The sequence below is a fragment of the Mauremys reevesii genome, linkage group 7, assembly GCF_016161935.1.
Source record: "Mauremys reevesii isolate NIE-2019 linkage group 7, ASM1616193v1, whole genome shotgun sequence".
In the NCBI taxonomy this organism is placed as follows: Eukaryota; Metazoa; Chordata; order Testudines; family Geoemydidae; genus Mauremys; species Mauremys reevesii.
In genome coordinates, this window is record NC_052629.1 from 83033943 (window position 1) to 83052947 (window position 19005).

The 19005-nt window shown below is 43.1% G+C and overlaps 1 protein-coding gene across 1 annotated transcript in view; it reads right to left on the reverse strand.

The window, feature by feature from the left end:
• Window positions 1-4955: 4955 nt before the first annotated feature.
• Window positions 4956-19005, reverse strand: part of NT5DC2 (5'-nucleotidase domain containing 2) — a 54847-nt gene continuing 40797 nt past the window's right edge. Inside the window, exons 11-14 of the mRNA XM_039482227.1 lie at window positions 10513-10599; window positions 8193-8333; window positions 6785-6849; window positions 4956-5818 (exon numbers count right to left, since the gene is read on the reverse strand). Coding sequence (XP_039338161.1) covers window positions 5557-5818; window positions 6785-6849; window positions 8193-8333; window positions 10513-10599 — 555 coding nt within the window. The 3' untranslated portion in view covers window positions 4956-5556. The remainder of the gene's footprint in view (window positions 5819-6784; window positions 6850-8192; window positions 8334-10512; window positions 10600-19005) is intronic.

Here is a 19005-nt window from a genome sequence, read left to right on the forward strand (position 1 = left end):
GGCAGGTGCTCCTACAGCAGCAGAAACATTCTTCTGTTGCAGCATACACATTACAATTCCAGGGTTACAGATCACAATTGTGCTGCACAACAGTCACAGCCTAAGACATTACATCACTAGAGAATGCAGTAGTAGTCAAACAATATAGCAATGTTTAACAAGTTTTTACATTAATGCTCATTATTTTGGTATTCAAACATAAAAGTGGAATAGTTTCAATGTTAAATGGCTTCTTGAGGAGGTGGTTTTTTGTTTTTTTTATTAAATATCCAGTCACCAGGACAGGTACCTTGTTTATGTACTTGAGGTACCATGTTCCTAACTGGTTAGAGTTGCTACTCACTGCCAAAGATATTCTAGCACATTTCATTCTACCTACTGTCCTCACAGCTGCTGCATTAACACTGTATTATGGCACTGGATTATTTCACCCATGTCCCCTAGCTGCTATGGGATTTAAATTTGGCACAGAGCAATAAGCCACTGGCAGTTTGTCCACTAGGCATGTAAAGCCTTCCCCTTCAAAGCCACACATGCACCAAGAATTCTCTGTATAGGCACAACTCTGAAGTGTGACTTTTAAAAATGAAGTTCACTTAACACTGTACCATGCTAATGTTCTCAGCCCATATAAAACACATATATGGTAAAATTACATTATTTCTCTCTCCAATCAAGATGAAAGATGCCATTTCTTGTAATTATAGCCACTGATATTTTGTTCCTCTTATGCTTCCCCTAGCTGCACAAGTCTCATATACCAATACTTTGCTATAGATTCACTATAAAAGTGCTCCAACCTGAGCTTGACTTTTTGCTACAGTACATAGAAAACAAGGCTCCAGTGTGATAAACACTCCAACTTTCATTATGCTGCAGAGTCAGTCAGTTCACAGCTCTTGATAAGTTATTTAGCATTCCCTACCAACTCCAACCTCCTCCGAAGCTAATGCTACAGGGCTTGTGCTTGGGACTCTGCCCTGATTTCTTTGAGCCCTCTTCAGTGTCTAATTTTTAAATCTACCTACCTACCATGCTCAAAGTATGTTTGTCAGAAACTGAGCTGTCCCAGCCATCCATTTTTTTGATGCGAGGGAAAAGCTTTACTCTTAAGTGTAAGTGAGCTGGCTGGATGATTGCTGGAGCCATAGCCAGCACCCAGTTAGCTTCAAATAACTCATGAACGGTTCTGCATAACCTTCAGCTAGAGCTCTGAAACTCATTCAGCCTAAGCCTCCCTTAGGGCCACAAAAGGACCCACTTTTTAGCCTACTTATCTTCCAGTCCTCAGCAAAACCAGGGATGTGAAGATCCAAGATGGTTGCTTTGTTTCAGAAAAAGCTGGAGGGCTCCATGCATCATAATAAAGCAATGAAGAGCAAACTTATTTTGTGCTGTCACTTAAAAGGTGAAATGTAACCACCACTGCAGCATTCTGGAAGTTTAGTGGTTTGCAGAACACCAAGCTCTTAGGCGCAAGCAAGTGCTTCTCCTACCATGTATCTTTTACACAGTAAAGGAAGTAGTGCACTGGGCTGTGCTGCCATAATACAAGGAGGAATAAAGTAATCTTTAGCATCTTGCACCACAATTGAGCCCTAACACAGAATGGAAAATTTCAAACATCAATTTCCTTTCCACAGTTTCCCACAATCCTGCTATGTCTGAGCTCCTGCACTCAGCAGTTCACAGTTGCAGCCCCATGAATCATTCCAAAGCTATGTAGAAAAAAATTAGTAACAAAGAACTCCAAAGGAAACCCGCTGCACTAGGCAGAGAGCCTGCAGGGTAAACTTGTGGGAGCTGCTGCTAGCAGAAAGGACATTAAGAAATTTTCCATTCTGTAGCCCAGCATCTCCTGCAATTCTGCTATGTCTGGAAAGTAGAGAGCAGAGGAATAAGAGGAACTTTCCCTGCCACTACCACCAGCCAACATTGCCTTTGAGCATGTGTATTTTGGGGCCACCACCTTCCTGGAAAACAAGACCTCAGCAGATGACAAGTCCACATTGTAATGGCCTATAAAGGTGTTAATTATTAGGTAAGTGTCTCCTCTACAGACTTCTGAGGTGGAGGCACTTGCTTGTTCTGCCAATAAGATTGGCAGCCACATCATAGAGTCTGGCTGGATTCTTCCCAGGACCTCTAATGCCTTTAGGCCTCAGCAAGGCATAGCCTAATCCATCTAGTGATGGGTGACTTGGAAATGCTGAGTCCTTGTCATTTCTGATGGAAAGAGGTCAAAAATGGCTCTGACACACAGACCCTGTGTATTTTTGAAAGATAAGACAGAAGAGGAAACAGTTTCTCAGGATTCTGAGAGACCTATATTGAGAAGATGAAAGTACGCCCTTTTGGACCTGATTGTTCCTCAAGCTGGAAGATTAATGAAGAATGGATGGGGTGGAGCCCTTGGCTTGTGAGCCTATCCCTGGCCATTTGTCTGAGGGTTAACACCTACCAGTCCTCTAACAAATGGGGAATGCTGGCTCCTAGCTTCAAGTCTGGGTGGAGATAAATCTGTTCATTGTCAAAAATTTGTTCTGGAGGCTGCTCAACCCCCTCTGGACTTTCTGCCTGAACCTACGTTCCAAGATGTTCCCGTAGAGCATTTAAGGAGGGTCTGCCTGAACAAGGGTTTATATTCTCTCCCGAGAGCACTTAGTGGAGATGGAAGAGAGTGGTTGGATTTTGCACCATTTTTTGCCACTATCTTCTCTAGCCTTTTCCCTGAAGAGGAGGCAAACTTAGCTGAGCCTAGGACCCATTTAGAATGAGTATCCACCTTTGAGGGACAGAGCAGTTGATTGAACCTATCCCATTCCTCTCACATCCACCAAGGTGGAGTATGGGGGAATTTCAGCCTGAGGGGATACAGGGAGGCTTGCTCTCCAAAGCAAGGTTGGATCTGTACTGTGGATCCACCTCCGTTTTGAACATTGATTTATTTTTGGCAAGAAGTTTTGAGTCTATCATTCTTGGGCTTTCCCTTGGTCCTGCTCAGATTAACAGTCAGAAAGCTCCCCTTCAGCACTGGAAGGTGAGGCAGTGGATAGTTTTTCTTGCTCCTTTTGGGTTGTTTGCTGCTGTGACCTTCCACAAGACCTGAAACCCTCTAAAAACTGGCTACAGCATTCAACGGCCACTTCAAGATGGGGGAGGAGTGGGGCACTTCAGCCCCATGAAGCTCTTGTCCTTGCATTCCAGACTTCCCCTGGGATGACTGGATGAGGGCCTCCTGCTCATGTTTCCCTCGCTGTCAGCTTGGGAAAGCATCTTTTTACTTCACATGGTGCTTTCAGGGGTGCTTCTTCCCTTCCAAAAGAGAGGCAGAAGTGTGAGCCTGGAGGTGATGCAGCAGAGACTCCTGTGGTTGCAAACCCAACCCCGCTCAGTCCCAGAGCAGGGAAGGAGAAAGGTAGTTAAAAGAGGGGAAAAAAGAAGCCCAGGCTGGGGCCTCCATCCACAGCCTTGCACTTCTAAACTGCCTCTGGGGGCTGTACACCAGAATAGTGGGAGATGATTCTGGGCTGCAGGAAAAGCTTAAAATAGTCTGAAGAAAAGGCAAACAGCAAGGCAGTTAGCTACTTAATTGCTTCTTCCACTCAGTCCCCAAGCTGGAGTGTCTCTAAATGGAAATAAACAGCATGCCTTGATTTTAAGCATAGCTCAAAAATGTCTATTGGCAGGCAGAAAAAGAGGGGAAATTTAATGGGGAAGAGGGATGTTTATGCTAATAAGTTTGTTTTATAGCTATATAAACTTCAGTCAGATGTTACTGCTTTCTGTGTTTCGAAACTCCTTTGACAATTGCAAGGATGTAAACTGAATGCACCCTTCATATCACCACAGAGTTTAGATTTCATTTCAAGTGTTGAACTACCACTGCCATTTATCTTAAGATTAAATCAGAAAAGAATTTTATATCTCTCAGCTTTAGACAGGTTCTCATGGGTTAGCACTGTTATGTTTGGGGTGTAAACATTACAGGAAAATGTTTTAAAACACAGGTTTCAATGTAACATTTCCATATGGTTTTAGGTTGCGTAGACCTGACAAAGCTGAATTATGGGCCAGCTTTGACTTGAGATGGGTGGAGGGAGGATTATTATTAATAGATCCCCCATCTAGGAGCAGCTCTCAGTGCTTTCATCCTTGTCATAATATTTCCAACGACTTGAAAGAGCAGTAGTTAGATTCCTGGCAGTATGCAGAAGAGATTCAGTGGTATGGTGTGTGCAAAGTACTCTGTCATCAAGCAACAGCACAGGAGTTATGCTTCTCTGGCCCATTATAACTCTTGTGGCTCCACCCCTTCAGTTACACAGACATGCTACACTTGTACTAAACAGAAGCTGAGGCAGAGCTATAGCTAGAAATTACTGTCTCCTACCCAAAGATTTGGCATAAAGTAATCCCCATCCATTGTCAATAACACTGGTTTCATTTTTTGGAAAAATATATTTAAACACAAGATTCACCTACCTCTCCATGCTTGATCACAATTTATCCTTTGTTGCTTCCCTCCCCATCCCCCCTTCCTGCTACTGAATCAGAATAATCTCTTCCACTGCCCTAGGAACAGCCTTGATGAGTCAAGAATACAAACAGGCCTTATTCTACTCTCAGTTTTACATTGGAGGTGGTGTAACTTCACACCAGCCCATGACTTCAGAATAAGGCCCAATTTGTGCAAATACAGAGGCATTGCTCATCTTATTGAGAAGATATGAGCTCTAAGCTGTTTACTGTAAAACTTAAGGTAGTGTTTTGATTGATTTTTCAAGCCAATACTTTTCAGTGTTAAATTTTGAAGTGTTGACTTAAATATATTTAAGACTAGGACATAAAGATTTTAAATCCATTATAATTTAACTTCAATGCTTTTCAAAAAACAATCCTCAAAGACATGGCAAATACATGATTTTAATGTCAAAGGCTGCAAAAAATGCAGCTTCTAATCAGTGTGTCAAGATCTTAGCTTTTGAACTGTTTCGATAACAAGTGAAGAAAAAAAGCCTCTATATTCAGAGACCAAAAAACATTCAAAAGTTAAGTTGCCTAAAATCAGCTTTCAGAGGTGCCGAATAAACCTTTAAATTTATGAGAGAGAAGAGAGGTGGGTTTGCTTAGCACTTTAGAGAATCAGGCCACTTCTCGCTAAGGTGCCTAACTGCAGTTACCCAATGTCAGCTACCCATATTAGAAGATTTGGGGCTGAAGATGGAGTTTTAAAAAATTTAGGGGGTCATGAAATGCAGCTTGCTGTGATTGTTTTACTTCTACCTAACCAACTCTGAGAATGCTTTGCAAGTTAAAATAGTCAATCATATCTCCCTTCCACTTAACTTAAGCACCAATTTGTTAGCAAGGTAGATATTTGGAAGTGCTGGAATGCAAGGTTCAGTGACGGTCAGGGACAACACACCAAACACAACCCACACCCACGTTAAAATCATCTTTAGCGATAGGCAATTCATGGCCAAACAGCCTGACCCTTCGTACAAACAATTCTAGCACTACATTACTGTAAACTTCAGCTCACACACTTTCCCTTCATCGGATGTGCACCATCTCCTCCAGGAAGGGGGTCTTCATACAACCCGTGCAGAGCTGATCCATCCAGAGGGGCGCCTCGTGCTGCAGAGGGGTGCGCCGGGGGAAGAAGGTGAAGTTCACATCATAGTTCAGCAGGCAGCTGATGGATGCCATGTAGATATCAGAAAACCGGATCAGTCTCCGAGAGAAGTAGGTTGGGTTGTGGAAGGTTCGGAAGATGCTCCCGAACTGAGGATTGAATAAGTTCTTCGTAAGGGACCTGAAAGGAGAGGACTTGGTTTGCACAGGCTAACATTTGGAGAAATTGTTAACAGAGGTTTTGTAACTAATTTGACAATTCAGACCTTGGAAACAGATATTTTGTGCAAGGCTTTAAAATGTCAGGGTACCAAAATCACCAGGGCAGGTACTTTCCTTATGGGCTATGCTGTGATAGAAAAGACAGCAAGAGATTATTACTGGAGTCTAACCTCGATTATTATCCAGAAGCGATGGTACTAAATGGACCTTGTAAATGTAAATAGTAAGGGCTAAGATTTCTTTTTAGGGAGGATGAAGACAATGGTTTGATATCCACTGCCAAGTCATTCCATGCCTGCCATGTGAGTCCTGCCCTGTAGGAGGAATTTATGCATCTATATTTCTTAAACTTTACTGTTAACAGGACCCATCAGGGCTGAATTGAAACAGGTTTGTTCAAGATGCCTAGTTTCATCTAAGTAAACAGTGAGTAAGCTCCTTAGCCAAGCTCTTGAAGTGAACAAGGAAGATGAAAGCCTAAGAATTTAGGCTTGGAGCCTACAACACTTATGTGAGTAAGGATTTGCCAATCAGCTTCTATGGATGGAAAAATATAGATAGCAATGAAAACAATCTGGAGTGTAATCTGTCATCTAAGTGATTGCATCAGTGGAATGAATGCAGGAGTAATGACTACTTTCTGCATTGTGAAAAAAAAATCTGTGTAGCTAGCTTAAAAATTCTATTAGATTTCACAAAGAAATATCTTACAACACAACACACCTCAGAATAGAGGTTGCACTGCTTCACTAGCTACAATCATCAGAAACTACTTAGGCACTGGAGATCCAACCCTTGATTTCAAGATATCAACATTCATAGGAGCATATTAACAAATTTACAGTTTCCGCAGGAATATTCTGGGAGGAAGGGAAGTTTGCATGTTCATCCTAAAGCACTCTCAGATTTAGATACATTGAGTCACCTAATTTCCTGACGCTCTTGCATCCATTCCAGCAGCACCTGCTTTGATTCTGCATCTTGATACATCTAGAACAAAAAAGCCCAGTAAGAGTTAAATCTAAACACTGACTTTTCTCAAATCCTTTTTAAGTTGATAGTGGCACTATCACCTTAGGTGCCAGGTATCTGTCTATGGCCCTTGGAGCTCAGCAACTTCTTACAATTGCCAACAGTAAGGAGAAAATTAAAGAGTCAGTGACTAAGAAAAAAGAAATTGACAGGCTGTAAATCTGCCAAATTCCCTGCTTTTACTCTCCAGTATGTGTGCTCTGGGAGATGCACCACGACTATGCACTACTTGGTTTAAGAGTGTAAGCCACAAGTCACTGGTTAATCCCGCAACACTGCCTAGCAGAGAGTGTTGGTTGCTTATAGCGTATTAACATCTGTGGAGAATACAAAAGATCCTCACGAAAAAAAAGTCACACTGTGGGTTTTTTGCCTTATCTTTATGAAGGAGTTTAGGTGACTAAAGAGGGAAGCAATAACAGCAGTGGTTTGATGTTGCCATAGCACATGCATAGGGCAATCTTCCTCCAAGCAGTTTTGACAACTTTGAATCTTTGACATTAAATTGTCTTCTGCATCTCAAACTCATTTTCCCTAGTCCCCTATTGAGGCTCTAAGCCAGACTGAAATTCAGGTCTTCAGAGACAAAAGGTAAGTGTTCACCTGCTGCTCTCTTAGTCATGCTTAGCAAGTTAACAGCTAACACGCAAAACCATTTTTGAGCTCTGCAGAGGAATCTATGACCTACACTGATTTAAAGATTCCATTCGCAGGGATTTGATTTTAGGACTAGTATCTTATGAAAAGAGCCATCATTTATTAAATTAGTGTTACTGAAAGCTTAGTGAGACAGGAAAGCTGCTTCCATTCTGTTTTATTTCACAAATCAGAGTAACATTCTTCTGATAGTTAGCCCTCCCAGAAAGGATACTGGAGAAGGGGTTAGAGATGGTTAATTAAAACTTCAGGTTGCCATGAGACCAGCAGGATGTGGACTATACTATGGAGGATGTGTTATTCACCTGCCAGCGTAGTAGACACCCATCCCTATGTACAACCAGACCAGTATGTAGAAGGAATTATATTTCCTCATAAAAAAAAAGTATGCTACCAGCAACTCCACCTCTGCCATACTAGCTTAATTTCTTAGTCGTAGACACCACTGCTATTCTAGTCCGGGACCTAATTGGAGCACAGACAAGTAGTAATACTAAGTCATGCAGCAGTTTTAACAGAATGGTCCAAGTCTACAGGGGCACAAGGAGATCAAATGCAATCTGACCCAAACCAAAAATCTAAATCCTTAGTTCTGAGAGGTGAAGACTAGTTAGACTCCTTAGCCTGGCTCTGCTCCAGCCTACCTGCATTCTCTCCAGCAGCCCTGTGAGTGCCTGTTGCCAAGTCAGCGAATGCATGTACTGCTCTGTATTGATGATCCGGATTTCAGGTTCCAGTTCTGGTACAATGGCTCCAGTCCTCCAGCCATGACGCAGCATCAAGTCCTAGAAAGCAACCCCAAATTTTACACTTTATCTTACAACACCGTCAGGTGTAAAAGTAGTTTTTGAGGAACAGTACTAGAGTTTTCAGAATAGCACCTATACTCTGTTTAGTGTCACTGGCTTGACTGTTAGCAGTGATTTTATCCTATGGAAAATACTGGCTCACAGGGTCTGGAGCATCACTGTAATGGTGCCCTCAGCTTCCTGTAGGGCAGGGGAAATAGAGGTTTCCGCTAATCTCTTCCAAAACCAGGGCAGTTAAATTGGTTCAGAGATGAGGGCTCTTACATGACACACTCGGGTCCCTTCTCCACACACATACCTTGTTCTGTGAGCTAGAAGACCAAGCAATCAAGTTCTGCATTAGACTGCAGGGTTACATCTCCATTCTTTAATGCCAGGGATAGAGCATTCCATAAAGCACCCCTGACACACACACACAGGGAATAATGGAGTGTGCCTTTCAGAGCATATCACCAAGCTTTCTGAGTGAATCCTGAGGGATGTTCCTGATAGCAGGGTGAGTAGATGAATAAATAAATGTCCACCCCTTGTGTGTGGCAGTGGAGGAGGGGAGATTTTAAAGGTATAGTACGGTGATGTAGAACACAGTGGTGCCTAAGGGGAAATATTCCCAGTCAACACTGAAAAGCACAGCACTCAAAAGGGGGCCTTTGAGGAGCCCAACAGCTGTACTGGTACAGGCAGGGCCGGCTCCAGACCTCAGCGCGCCAAGTGCATGCTTGGGGCAGCATGCCATGGGGGGCGCTCTGCGGGTCACCGGGAGGGCGGCAGGCGGCTCCGGTGGACCTCCCGCAGTCATGTGGAGGGTCCGCTGGTCCCGCGGCGCCGGTGGACCTCCCGCAGGCACACCAGAGCGCCCCCCGCAGCGTGCTGCCGTGCTTAGGGCGGCAAAATTGCTAGAGCCGCCCCTGGGTACAGGAGCAGATGAACATTGTTGAAAATAAAACCACTGAGCTTGGAACTTCAACCTGAGATGCTAACCAGATTTCCCCAGGTTCAAATACCACTTAAAAAAAATAGAGAGACAAGCAATAGATTTAAGTGATGAAAAACATTTGGGTTTTAAACAGATACCAAGTCAGAAGACAGCAGACAAAGCCAAATAAGTCCTTGCCCCCATTGCAGTCTCAGTTGTATGACCAGGTTAATGACTGAGCTAATTTTTAGCTGCATTTTAAAAAAAAAAAAAAAGGGCGGGGGGGAGGGTCTCATCAATACACAGATGTATATTTCACTGAGATCGGCCTCCAGGGCCATCAGTAAACTGGAAATAGGGTAACAATTGGCAAAATCTTTTTTAGAAAGGGAAGACTTTAAAGATTTGTTTAGACAAATGATTGGTGCCTTCTGAAGCGAACATGGAATTGTTGACACCATGGATTCATTTAAGATCGCTGTGTTATAAAAGCAGAATACTCTGCTCTTGCCTGTGGGTCATGGGGAAAAAAAAAGACCCCTTGCACCTTAGAAACAATAATTATGAAAAAAAATACAATCAACTGGGTTGAAAAAATGCCAGGTTACTGCACGAGAGTGCGCGAGGTGTTTAAAACATCCACGATTGCGGTATTGAGCTGAGCAGGGTCCATGCTTGCTGTGCTATGGCGTCTGCACAGTTCACCAAGCAAAAAAGGCGCGAAACGGTTGTCTGCTGCTTTCAGGGAGGGAGGGGTGAGGCTGTACCCAAAACCACCCGCGACAATGATTTTTGCCCCATCAGGCACTAGGATCTCAACCCGGAAATTCCAAGGGGCGGGGGAGGCTGCGGGAACTATGGGATAGCTACGGGATAGCTACCCACAGTGCAATACTCCAGAAATCGACGCTAGCCTCGGACCGTGGACGCACACCATCGATTTAATGTGTTTAGTGTGGCCGCGCATAATCGATTTTATACAATCTGTTTTGCTAAACTGGTTTATGTAAATTCGGAATAATCCCGTAGTGTAGACGTACCCCAAGTTAAAAAAGCCACAGCAGAGGGTTCTACTTTGAGCAATGCAGAGGTATCTCAGTAAAAACAGGATACAAAATTATGACAAGAATTAAGTCCTCCTTAAATTCTATCAGACCAAAAAACAAAAACAAAAAAAACAAACAAAAAAAATATTCAGCAGTGTTAGTATTAAACAGAAGCAGACATGGTTCTACTCACTGCAAGATCGCTGTACAGATGGTCACCGAAATAAAGTACTTTGGACCCACGCCAGCCTGTTAGCCTTAGAAAATCAAACAAATTTCCCTGCAAAGAGAGGGAGAACAAACAAGAATGTGAATATAAACCAAACACCTCATTTTTCTCTGCAAGTGATGACACATCACTGTTTTGTCAAGGAGTTCAAGAAAGCAAACTATTCAAAGTAACGTTATTCACATAGCTGAAGTTGCGTAACTTAGATCGATATCCCCCCCCAGTGTATACCAGGCCTAAGGTGCCACAAGGATTCCTCATTATTTTTGCTGATACAGACTAACACGGCTACCACTCTGAAACCTTTCCCTTTTATGTAATTTGCCCTTGTTCTAATCAGATTGTCTGGCTTTCCACCACACACATTTTTATCTACAGTCAAGAACATCTCAAACTAGAATATGACTTACTTTGGAAAGCTTTTCCAGTCATGTGCCCTGGATAAACTCATTTACTTTATAAGAAGTCAGAAAAGCATCAGAAGGAAAAGCAAAGTCCTCCAGGCGTCACATCAGCTTAGACAAACCCCATCTGACATCTAGTAGGGAAGTACGTGTGCTATTACACATTTCTGGCAATTACTGCTGATTAGAGAGGTACATGTGACACTTTGTTAGTAGGAAAACATGGGCAGCGGTTGCAGACGTGAGGAAGACAAGAGCTACCAGATAACAGAATTTTAAGGAAGATGTCAGAAAGGTGGTTTATTTAACAACCTTAATAATCTGGTACATTAGACAGTTAGAGTAATTGTTAGAATCCTCTCTCTTTAGGTTTTAAGGCTCAGATCTTTAAAGGTATTTAGACTCTTAACTTCAACTGATTTTAAGAGCCTAGAATACCTTTGAGGATCTGGGCCTAAATTTCAAAAAAGCCCTGAACATACGATATCCAGAGATCTCAGTCAGGGCTCCAATGTCATAAGCACTGTACAGTCAGCAGGGCCGGATTTACACATTATGTGCCCTTAGGCACAGCATCTTTAGCAACCTGCCTTGCTCCCTCCCCCGCCTACAGCTGACCTTCGTGTTTTTGCCGTAAAAAAATGAAACTTAACTTTTAGGCACCCCATGGCACATGCCTACTGTGCCTGACTGGAAATCTGGCTCTGACAGTCACATGGTAAAATGCAATCCCTCCACCCCAGAGAGCTTACATTCTGAATGTCAGACAAAAGGCAACAAGCGAGTGCAACAAAGATAAAGAGGATGGAGGGTGAGAACACCACTGTGTTAAAATCGTATGGTTACATATGGATACAGCTTGGTTCCAAGACTATTTAAAAAACAAAGAAATGATTTATATTAACCAATTGAAGCTGACTTTTCAAATCAATCCATCTGCTACTGTACTATTTATTCTACAAATCTATCATCCATAAACCCCATTAACTTTTTACTTAACTAGTGATGACAATGCCTACAAAGAAGCCTATAGATTCTTCCCCATTCTCCACCCCTTCTTGCTCTGCAATAGCCCCAGCAAACTGAGCGAAGGGGTTCTGTGACTCAATGCCCACTTGGTATTGATCGCCTATGGTACAGAAATAGGCCCTCTTCAGGAAATGCCGCGAGCCTTTATCATTACTACTCAATTATGTGTGTGGCAAAAATAAGGTCTTTAACAAGCAGGTAAAGATCAATTGGCAGATCATGTACTGAAAGACCATTTTCTCATCACTACTCCAAGTGGTGATGGGGGGGGGGGGGAGGAGGAATCTATCTTTAAGCGCTCTTCTTATGCAGAGATTGCTTACGACCAGTCCTGCATTTGACTGACTACAAACTGGCCTTTCATTCATGGCTGCTGATGCCCAACAAGACACTCTCCAACATACCAGAGAGGAAGCTGGTTTCACTTGTAGCCCAATACTGAAATAAGAGACTTTAGAACACAGCTGCAAAAGGTTTAGACAGAACTAACCAGCAGCATCCAGATCATTTTCAACTCTTTCCCCTCTCCCCCCTCAACCCTGAACAGTACTTGAGGAACTGGTGGCTACAATGTAGAAAAGTTAGAGACCCTACAAAATGGTTTGGAACTGCAAGGGTGGTGCCATAGCAAAGAGGGGTTACCAAACCAGTACAATGACTGATTAGAATGTCAGTTTTGCCTTTGAACTTAACAGCTGCCTCTGTATTTTCTCAAGGATTTTACGGTTTTGTGGGTAACAGCACCATTCAGCCCCTGTCCTGCAATGCTCTAAGCACAATCTGGTGTGGGGAAGCGGGATGGGAAAGGGAGAAGCATCAATACTGTAGAAACAGAGATCTGTGTGCTGTTTCCTGCTGGTTCAGGTAACGACCAGTGAGTAGCTGCAGAAGATTGACCTAGCAGTCAAGAGAGAACAATCCTGAGCAAAATCACTGCTTGGGTGGGAGCGGAGAGAGAACACACAGACCTCTGCAACTCCTTCCCCTGGATCAAGAAGCTATCAAGACAACCTGCTCTTTCCATGTAGGTGAAAGTAGTTCTTCACCCACCCCTTTCCCTGGTTTCCATGGGATGGGATTGGGGAGCAGCCTTTCCTCATGCTTCCAGGGAGGAAAGAGTCAGGAGATAATCAAGACTTTGGGTGCAATTGCCCCTGGGGAGGGAAGGGTAAACATAGGTACCAGTCCCCTGGAAGCAGGAAAACAGATCCTACACCAGCACTGAAGAGCATGAGAGGAGGCGTATGAGTTCTGAGAACTCCGGAGAGTGAAATCACAAGAGGGGCGGAGGTGGGTGGGGGTGGACACGGGGACAGGGGGGAACAGAATTAGTAGTCCAAGACACAGTAGGAGGGAGGAAGAGATCAAAACATTAAAATAAAATTAACTCAGAACAGAGAATAATATTGTGGAAATCCAAGATGTTACTTCAAATCCCATGTTATAAAAGCCTCATTTGACTTGTTTATCAAGGATCTATTGAAAAAAATCTCTCCTCCTCTTCCCCCCTCCTCCCCTCATTGCGGTGCCAGACAATACTGTTTAATCCAGAATTGGCTGCATTAACAGCAACGTTCAGGTAAGCATTACATCCCTTGTATTAGAACCAAAAAAAATATGGTTTTGAATTTACAACGGATTTAAATCCAAAACCAACATAAAGAACACCCATATTCTGAAAGTCTGAAAGCCAAAATGCTTTTCCAACTCAAGAGAAAAAAAATCCCGTGTCTGAACATTTCCTAATGTCCATCTGTGGAAGCATACCTCCTTCCACTCCTCCAAAGCAGTTTCCCTTGAAAGTCACACAGCAAACAGGACTTTTTAGAAAATAAGTAGTCAAATACAACCCCTTGCAGCAATGCTGACCCTCGTGCCTGTTTAAACTGAAGCTGGAATGAACTTTACTCCTTGCCCCAGTATTAGATTATTCCAGCAGCACGATCTAGAGCAGTAACAAAATTACAGGGAGCTGCTGGCCAAACTAATCAGCCATTTGGGCATCCCGTGTGCATATTGCACACATACTGGACTGCCCTCCTGTCCCATGATATTACAAAACCCTGACCCAGCCCCATGCCACAGCATTAGCAATACTGAAGGACTTGGAGCAATATACAACAGGATTATTACTCAAGAGTCTCAAAATGCTTTACAGACTATTAAAAGCTCACAATAGCCCCATGAGAGTGTTACCCTTGTTGCTGACTCAAAGAGCCCGAGGCGCAAACAGTGGGGGGGTTTTTTGCCCAAAGGTGTAACACTATTACACATGGTCAAGCAAAGAAGCAAAAACAGGGTTTATTAAGCCCAAATAGGTGCCAGGGAGAAGCATTCTCAATCCTTGCATCCCGATCTTTTTCCTCTTTTCTCTTTTACTTCTTTCACAGAACGCATTCCCCCCCCACCCCCCTCCTCCTCTCCCTCCCCCATGCAGCAAATACACTTTGCAATAAAAATACACATAGCAGTAGTAAAAAGCATTCAGCAAAAAAAAAAGCCCTTTAGCAAGTTAGCAACTTTTCTCAGTTCCTCTATTGGGGGTACTTACTGGGTCATATAACTCTCATGCATATGCATTTAATTTCCAGCACTACTTATTTACTATTTTAATTCTTATTTATTCTAGTATCAATCTAGTATAACACTGCAGTACCACACAACACAAAGGTTACAACAACACAAAAAAAGTAAAAAAAGTAAAAGGCTAAAAAAAAAGCTTACAAAAACAAAGGTTTTTCACAACACCCAAAGTCACACACCAACACCCTTATCTTCCAGATGGAGAACAGAAGTTGAATGACTAGCCCAAAGTCATTTCCACTACTAGCAAGGCAGCCTAGTGGTTTAGACTTTAATTTTGCTATTGTAACAGCAAAACAGTGCCTCATGCATTTTAAAGCAGGTCAAGAATTTAGAAATGCAATTTGGTATAGTACACTTCTAATCCTAAATCTTGCTCATGCTATGCTTGTGTGAGCCCTTGGAACATCTTGCTTTGGCAGCTTTGCAACCTAGTGCATCCTCAACCAGTGGCTCCTAGCTGGCTGACAATGCTACTTTAAAGCTGCAGACCTAAGGTCACCTACTCCTGGGGGAATTCTGCACCAAAAAGTTAAATATTCTGTGCATATTTTAAAACGCTGCAAATTTTATCAAAAAAATGCAACACTACATAATCATTCCAGTTTCAATTATTTTGATAATTTATTTCAATAGCTGTCAGCAAGTATGTCTATCAACACAGACACAAAAATTCCCCCAGGAGTAGAGTGTTAACGAAACCCCTATGACAACCCAGTTCTTGTTTCTCTACCCCTTCTTCCCCCTAGAGTCCAGCTGGGGGGGCCAGACACCCAAAATCCTTCCCCTCCCCCAAGCCAATACACCTGAACCCACTAATCCCCAGAGCCCAGCAAGCCCAGATACCTGCACCCCATCCCTCCCAGAGCCCAGTCACGGCCCACAACCCTTCCCCACCCCGAGCCCAACTGTGCCCCCCCAGCCCAGACACCCACCCGCCTATCCCTCAGAGCCCAGGGACCCAGACGGAGAAATAGCCTGATGCTGGGTCCCAGGCTTGTGTGGAGTTTCCTGTGCACCGCCGTCTCCTTCCCTCAGGACATGTGGGGAACTGCAGCTGCTGGGAACCCTCTAGCTCCCTCCCCCATCCCCCCAGCAGGGTCTTCTATGTGCGAGCTGGGCTGTGCCAGGCCCAGCAGCCTCTAGTGGCAGCCAGCAGCCCATTTCTGCGAGGAAAGAAATTCTGCACACACTACATTAATTTCTGCAAATTCTGCACTGTGCAGTGGTGCAGAATTCCCTCAGGAGTAACGGTCCCAGCTACACTAGAGACAATATTGCTATCTATGAATTGCCCAGACAGTTTTACTCCTCTGGGACCATACAGATCATGAAGCCAAGGACAAGATGTGAGAGCACTGGGGACAAAGCACTCTCAGTTGAGGGGGATCTGGCTGTAGAAGGAAACTCTCAGACACGATTGATCTATACTCATCTTTAGGAAATGCTGCAAAAGCTTCCTCTTTGAAAAAGATTTTCTGCCATAATCAGAAGGACACACACAGTATCAACCACCCTCCTCCATCAAAACACCCCCACACCCTTCCCTAAGCAAAGCTTTCTATAACCTAGAAAGGAAGACGACAAACACTGCATGAATCCTTCCAGGGACTAAGCTGTTGCCAATATACTTTATGTGAAAGGTACTCAGATATTAGGGTGACAGGTGGCAGTATAAAACTCTAAGATTGATAACTGAAGATACGGGTTAGTAAAAAGCAGCAAGCAGACTTAGGCTGGGAAATACCTGTAGCAACTACCTAATAAGGAGGGGTAGTAAGGAAGATTTGATTTGCAAAAATGAGAAAACAGGAGGCAGTGGGGTAGAAAGATCCTCTGTTATGGCACTGGAAGATGAAGGGGGCAGCAATCCCATGACATGAGCCAACTGTCATGCCACTTGCCTACAAGGATCTTGGTAAGCAAACTACCACTGGGCTAGCTTCCAAAAGCAAGAAGGTTGCACTGACTAGTCTCCTCACTAACACCGCCAGTTAGCCATTGCATGTACATACATCTACACTGGTAACCCCACTAAATTCCTGGCCGTATGTCCAGTCACAGGAAATGGCCAATTACTCAATCTAGAGCTGTCCAGCAATTTGCACTCAATATTTCAGTTTATTTTCTCAGAGCTACAATTCATTGCAAGAGTGACATTTTTGTACTTTTCCATGGAGTTTGAACATTTCCTCAGGCAGCCCATGACCTACTGTATGTTGCTAGGAGTCTGCTATTTCTGTGGTTAGCCTGTAATCACCACTTAACAGAAGGCAGGAAATAGTGCTTACCCTGGGAACTTACGGGAAGCTGTATTTTAAGTGTAAATTGTATTTAAATTGCCATCTTACTAATCAGAAGAAGTCAGTAGCCATCCTGCAGTTACCCCTGGTGGGTGGACTGATCAGCCAACAGTTTTCTCCATCTCTCATTTTCTGAGACTGATAATTTATACTATTCATTGTTAAACCTCTTACTTTGGCTTTCCAACTTGTATTAATGAAGGCTGGAAACTGGTTTATAATTCCAACACTGGGCTCTCACACTGAGAATGTCACTCCTCACTCACTAGCATGGCCTCCACAGAAAGCAAAGAAAGGCCAATTCTAATTAAAGTTTGGCTTCAAAAGTAAGTGACAGATTAGACAGAATCAGGTGCTTTTCAGCCCTTTCTGTGAATTTCTTAATCTGCTAAGCAGCATCATCAGGATGAAAGACAATGTGCCTTGCTATGTTTAAGACAGGGTTTTTATAGGGTGGGCACCCTTTTAGTAAGAAGGTGGTCTTGTAGGCCACATCCCCTCTTATTCATGCAAAGATCATCCTTTTTACCACTTGCAAAGAGACAACACCACAGCTAGTGTAACAGCTTACTAGAAAATAGCCAAAAATTAAAGTGACTACTGTGAATGAGTGCTGGAAATGACAGTAAGCACCTCAGTACACTATCAATAGAATCCCCGACTTGGAAGGTTCTTGTAGATGTAGGATTTATGAATACTACTTGGATTAGATGATCTCAAAGCGAATCACAAGTCATTCTCACAACATGCCTATGAGGAAGGAACTCTATTTCTGGCTCTCCTATGGGACTGTGAGAGACCTTGGGAAAGTCAGAAATCTCTATATTTGTAACCACATGTAAGATTGAGTTAATACCTACCTCAAAGGCATTACCTTCTCCTCGAGTAGCAAAAGATACACAGTGTGTAAAATATGATCCATTCTGCAGGAGGATAAATGCTCCTCCTCTCTGTTACACTAGAACAAGCCCTTTTCATCCAATGTAGCTGAGCAGAGTCTGTTTCTAGGTAATTGGAGAGTTTGATAATTGGGTCCGGTGTCTCGGCCCCTGCGCTACACAAAAAGAGTCCATAGGGAAAACGTGCTCAATTATATGCTTTTCTGGACACAATCTGGATAACAAACTGGATTGGAGATGTGGACTGTTTCTGCCAGATAGCCTGGCCCAAAACTTAAGTTACACAAAAATACTAACAATACTCTCTCTAATTCAGGGCTAGATATTTTTAAGCCATTTTATGATAGTCCTTCTGTGAGACTGCTAACAAAATACTTGTATTTAACAGACTTTGTGCAGAGTCTCAGAGTGACATCAGTCACTGACAGGAGCCTTAAAGAGAAGCTGTCATTTGACCTCAGATTAGGGTAATGGCTTTGGGTACAAGGTCTCTGGCATGAAGGGTTTGAATCTTGACACCCCCCACCCCCAAGCAGGACCGCACAAGCTCCCAATTGCCCTTCTAAGCACCATCAGGACATCTGGGAGAATCCAGTAATCAGGAAAGGTATGAATCAGTTTTTCTGCCTAAGAAAGCTAAGGGAATAATAAGGGAGACTATCAGGCACTCCCGCTAAATTAGCTACAAGTTTCCAGACACCAAAAGGCAAATCTTTATTTTAAAGGGTTACAAGAAGGTTACAAGGTTAAGCAGAGAACACAATTGACCATCCATATAAACAGCTTATTACCAGAAACATTTTAACCCATTATTAAGTATTAAATGTTCTATTGAAATTAACTGTTAGAATCAAAAACATATTTTCCAGTTCTCCTTTCTTCCTGTGCAAGGAAAGTAAATGAAGTCAAATTCTGCTTGCAGTTACCTTGGAAATAATAGCAGAATCTAATTCACAAGTCTACTGCTAAAGCAATTAGATATAGCTGTTACTGACCTTTGCCCAAACTCACTCCCTACTAGTCAATAGGGAGTAAAATGTAAAAATTTAGCAGTGATGGCCTTTTGGCCTGTGCAATAACTGATTATCACAGAGTCTCAGAACTGAGATATATACAAGCAGTACTGTCACTGAGGTCCAACACCAAAGATTAAAAAGCTTGTCAAATCAACAGGGAGCCATGCCATTAAAGGTTTTTTTCTGCCACCACTCCCATCCTGTACTACAGGGCATGGGACGT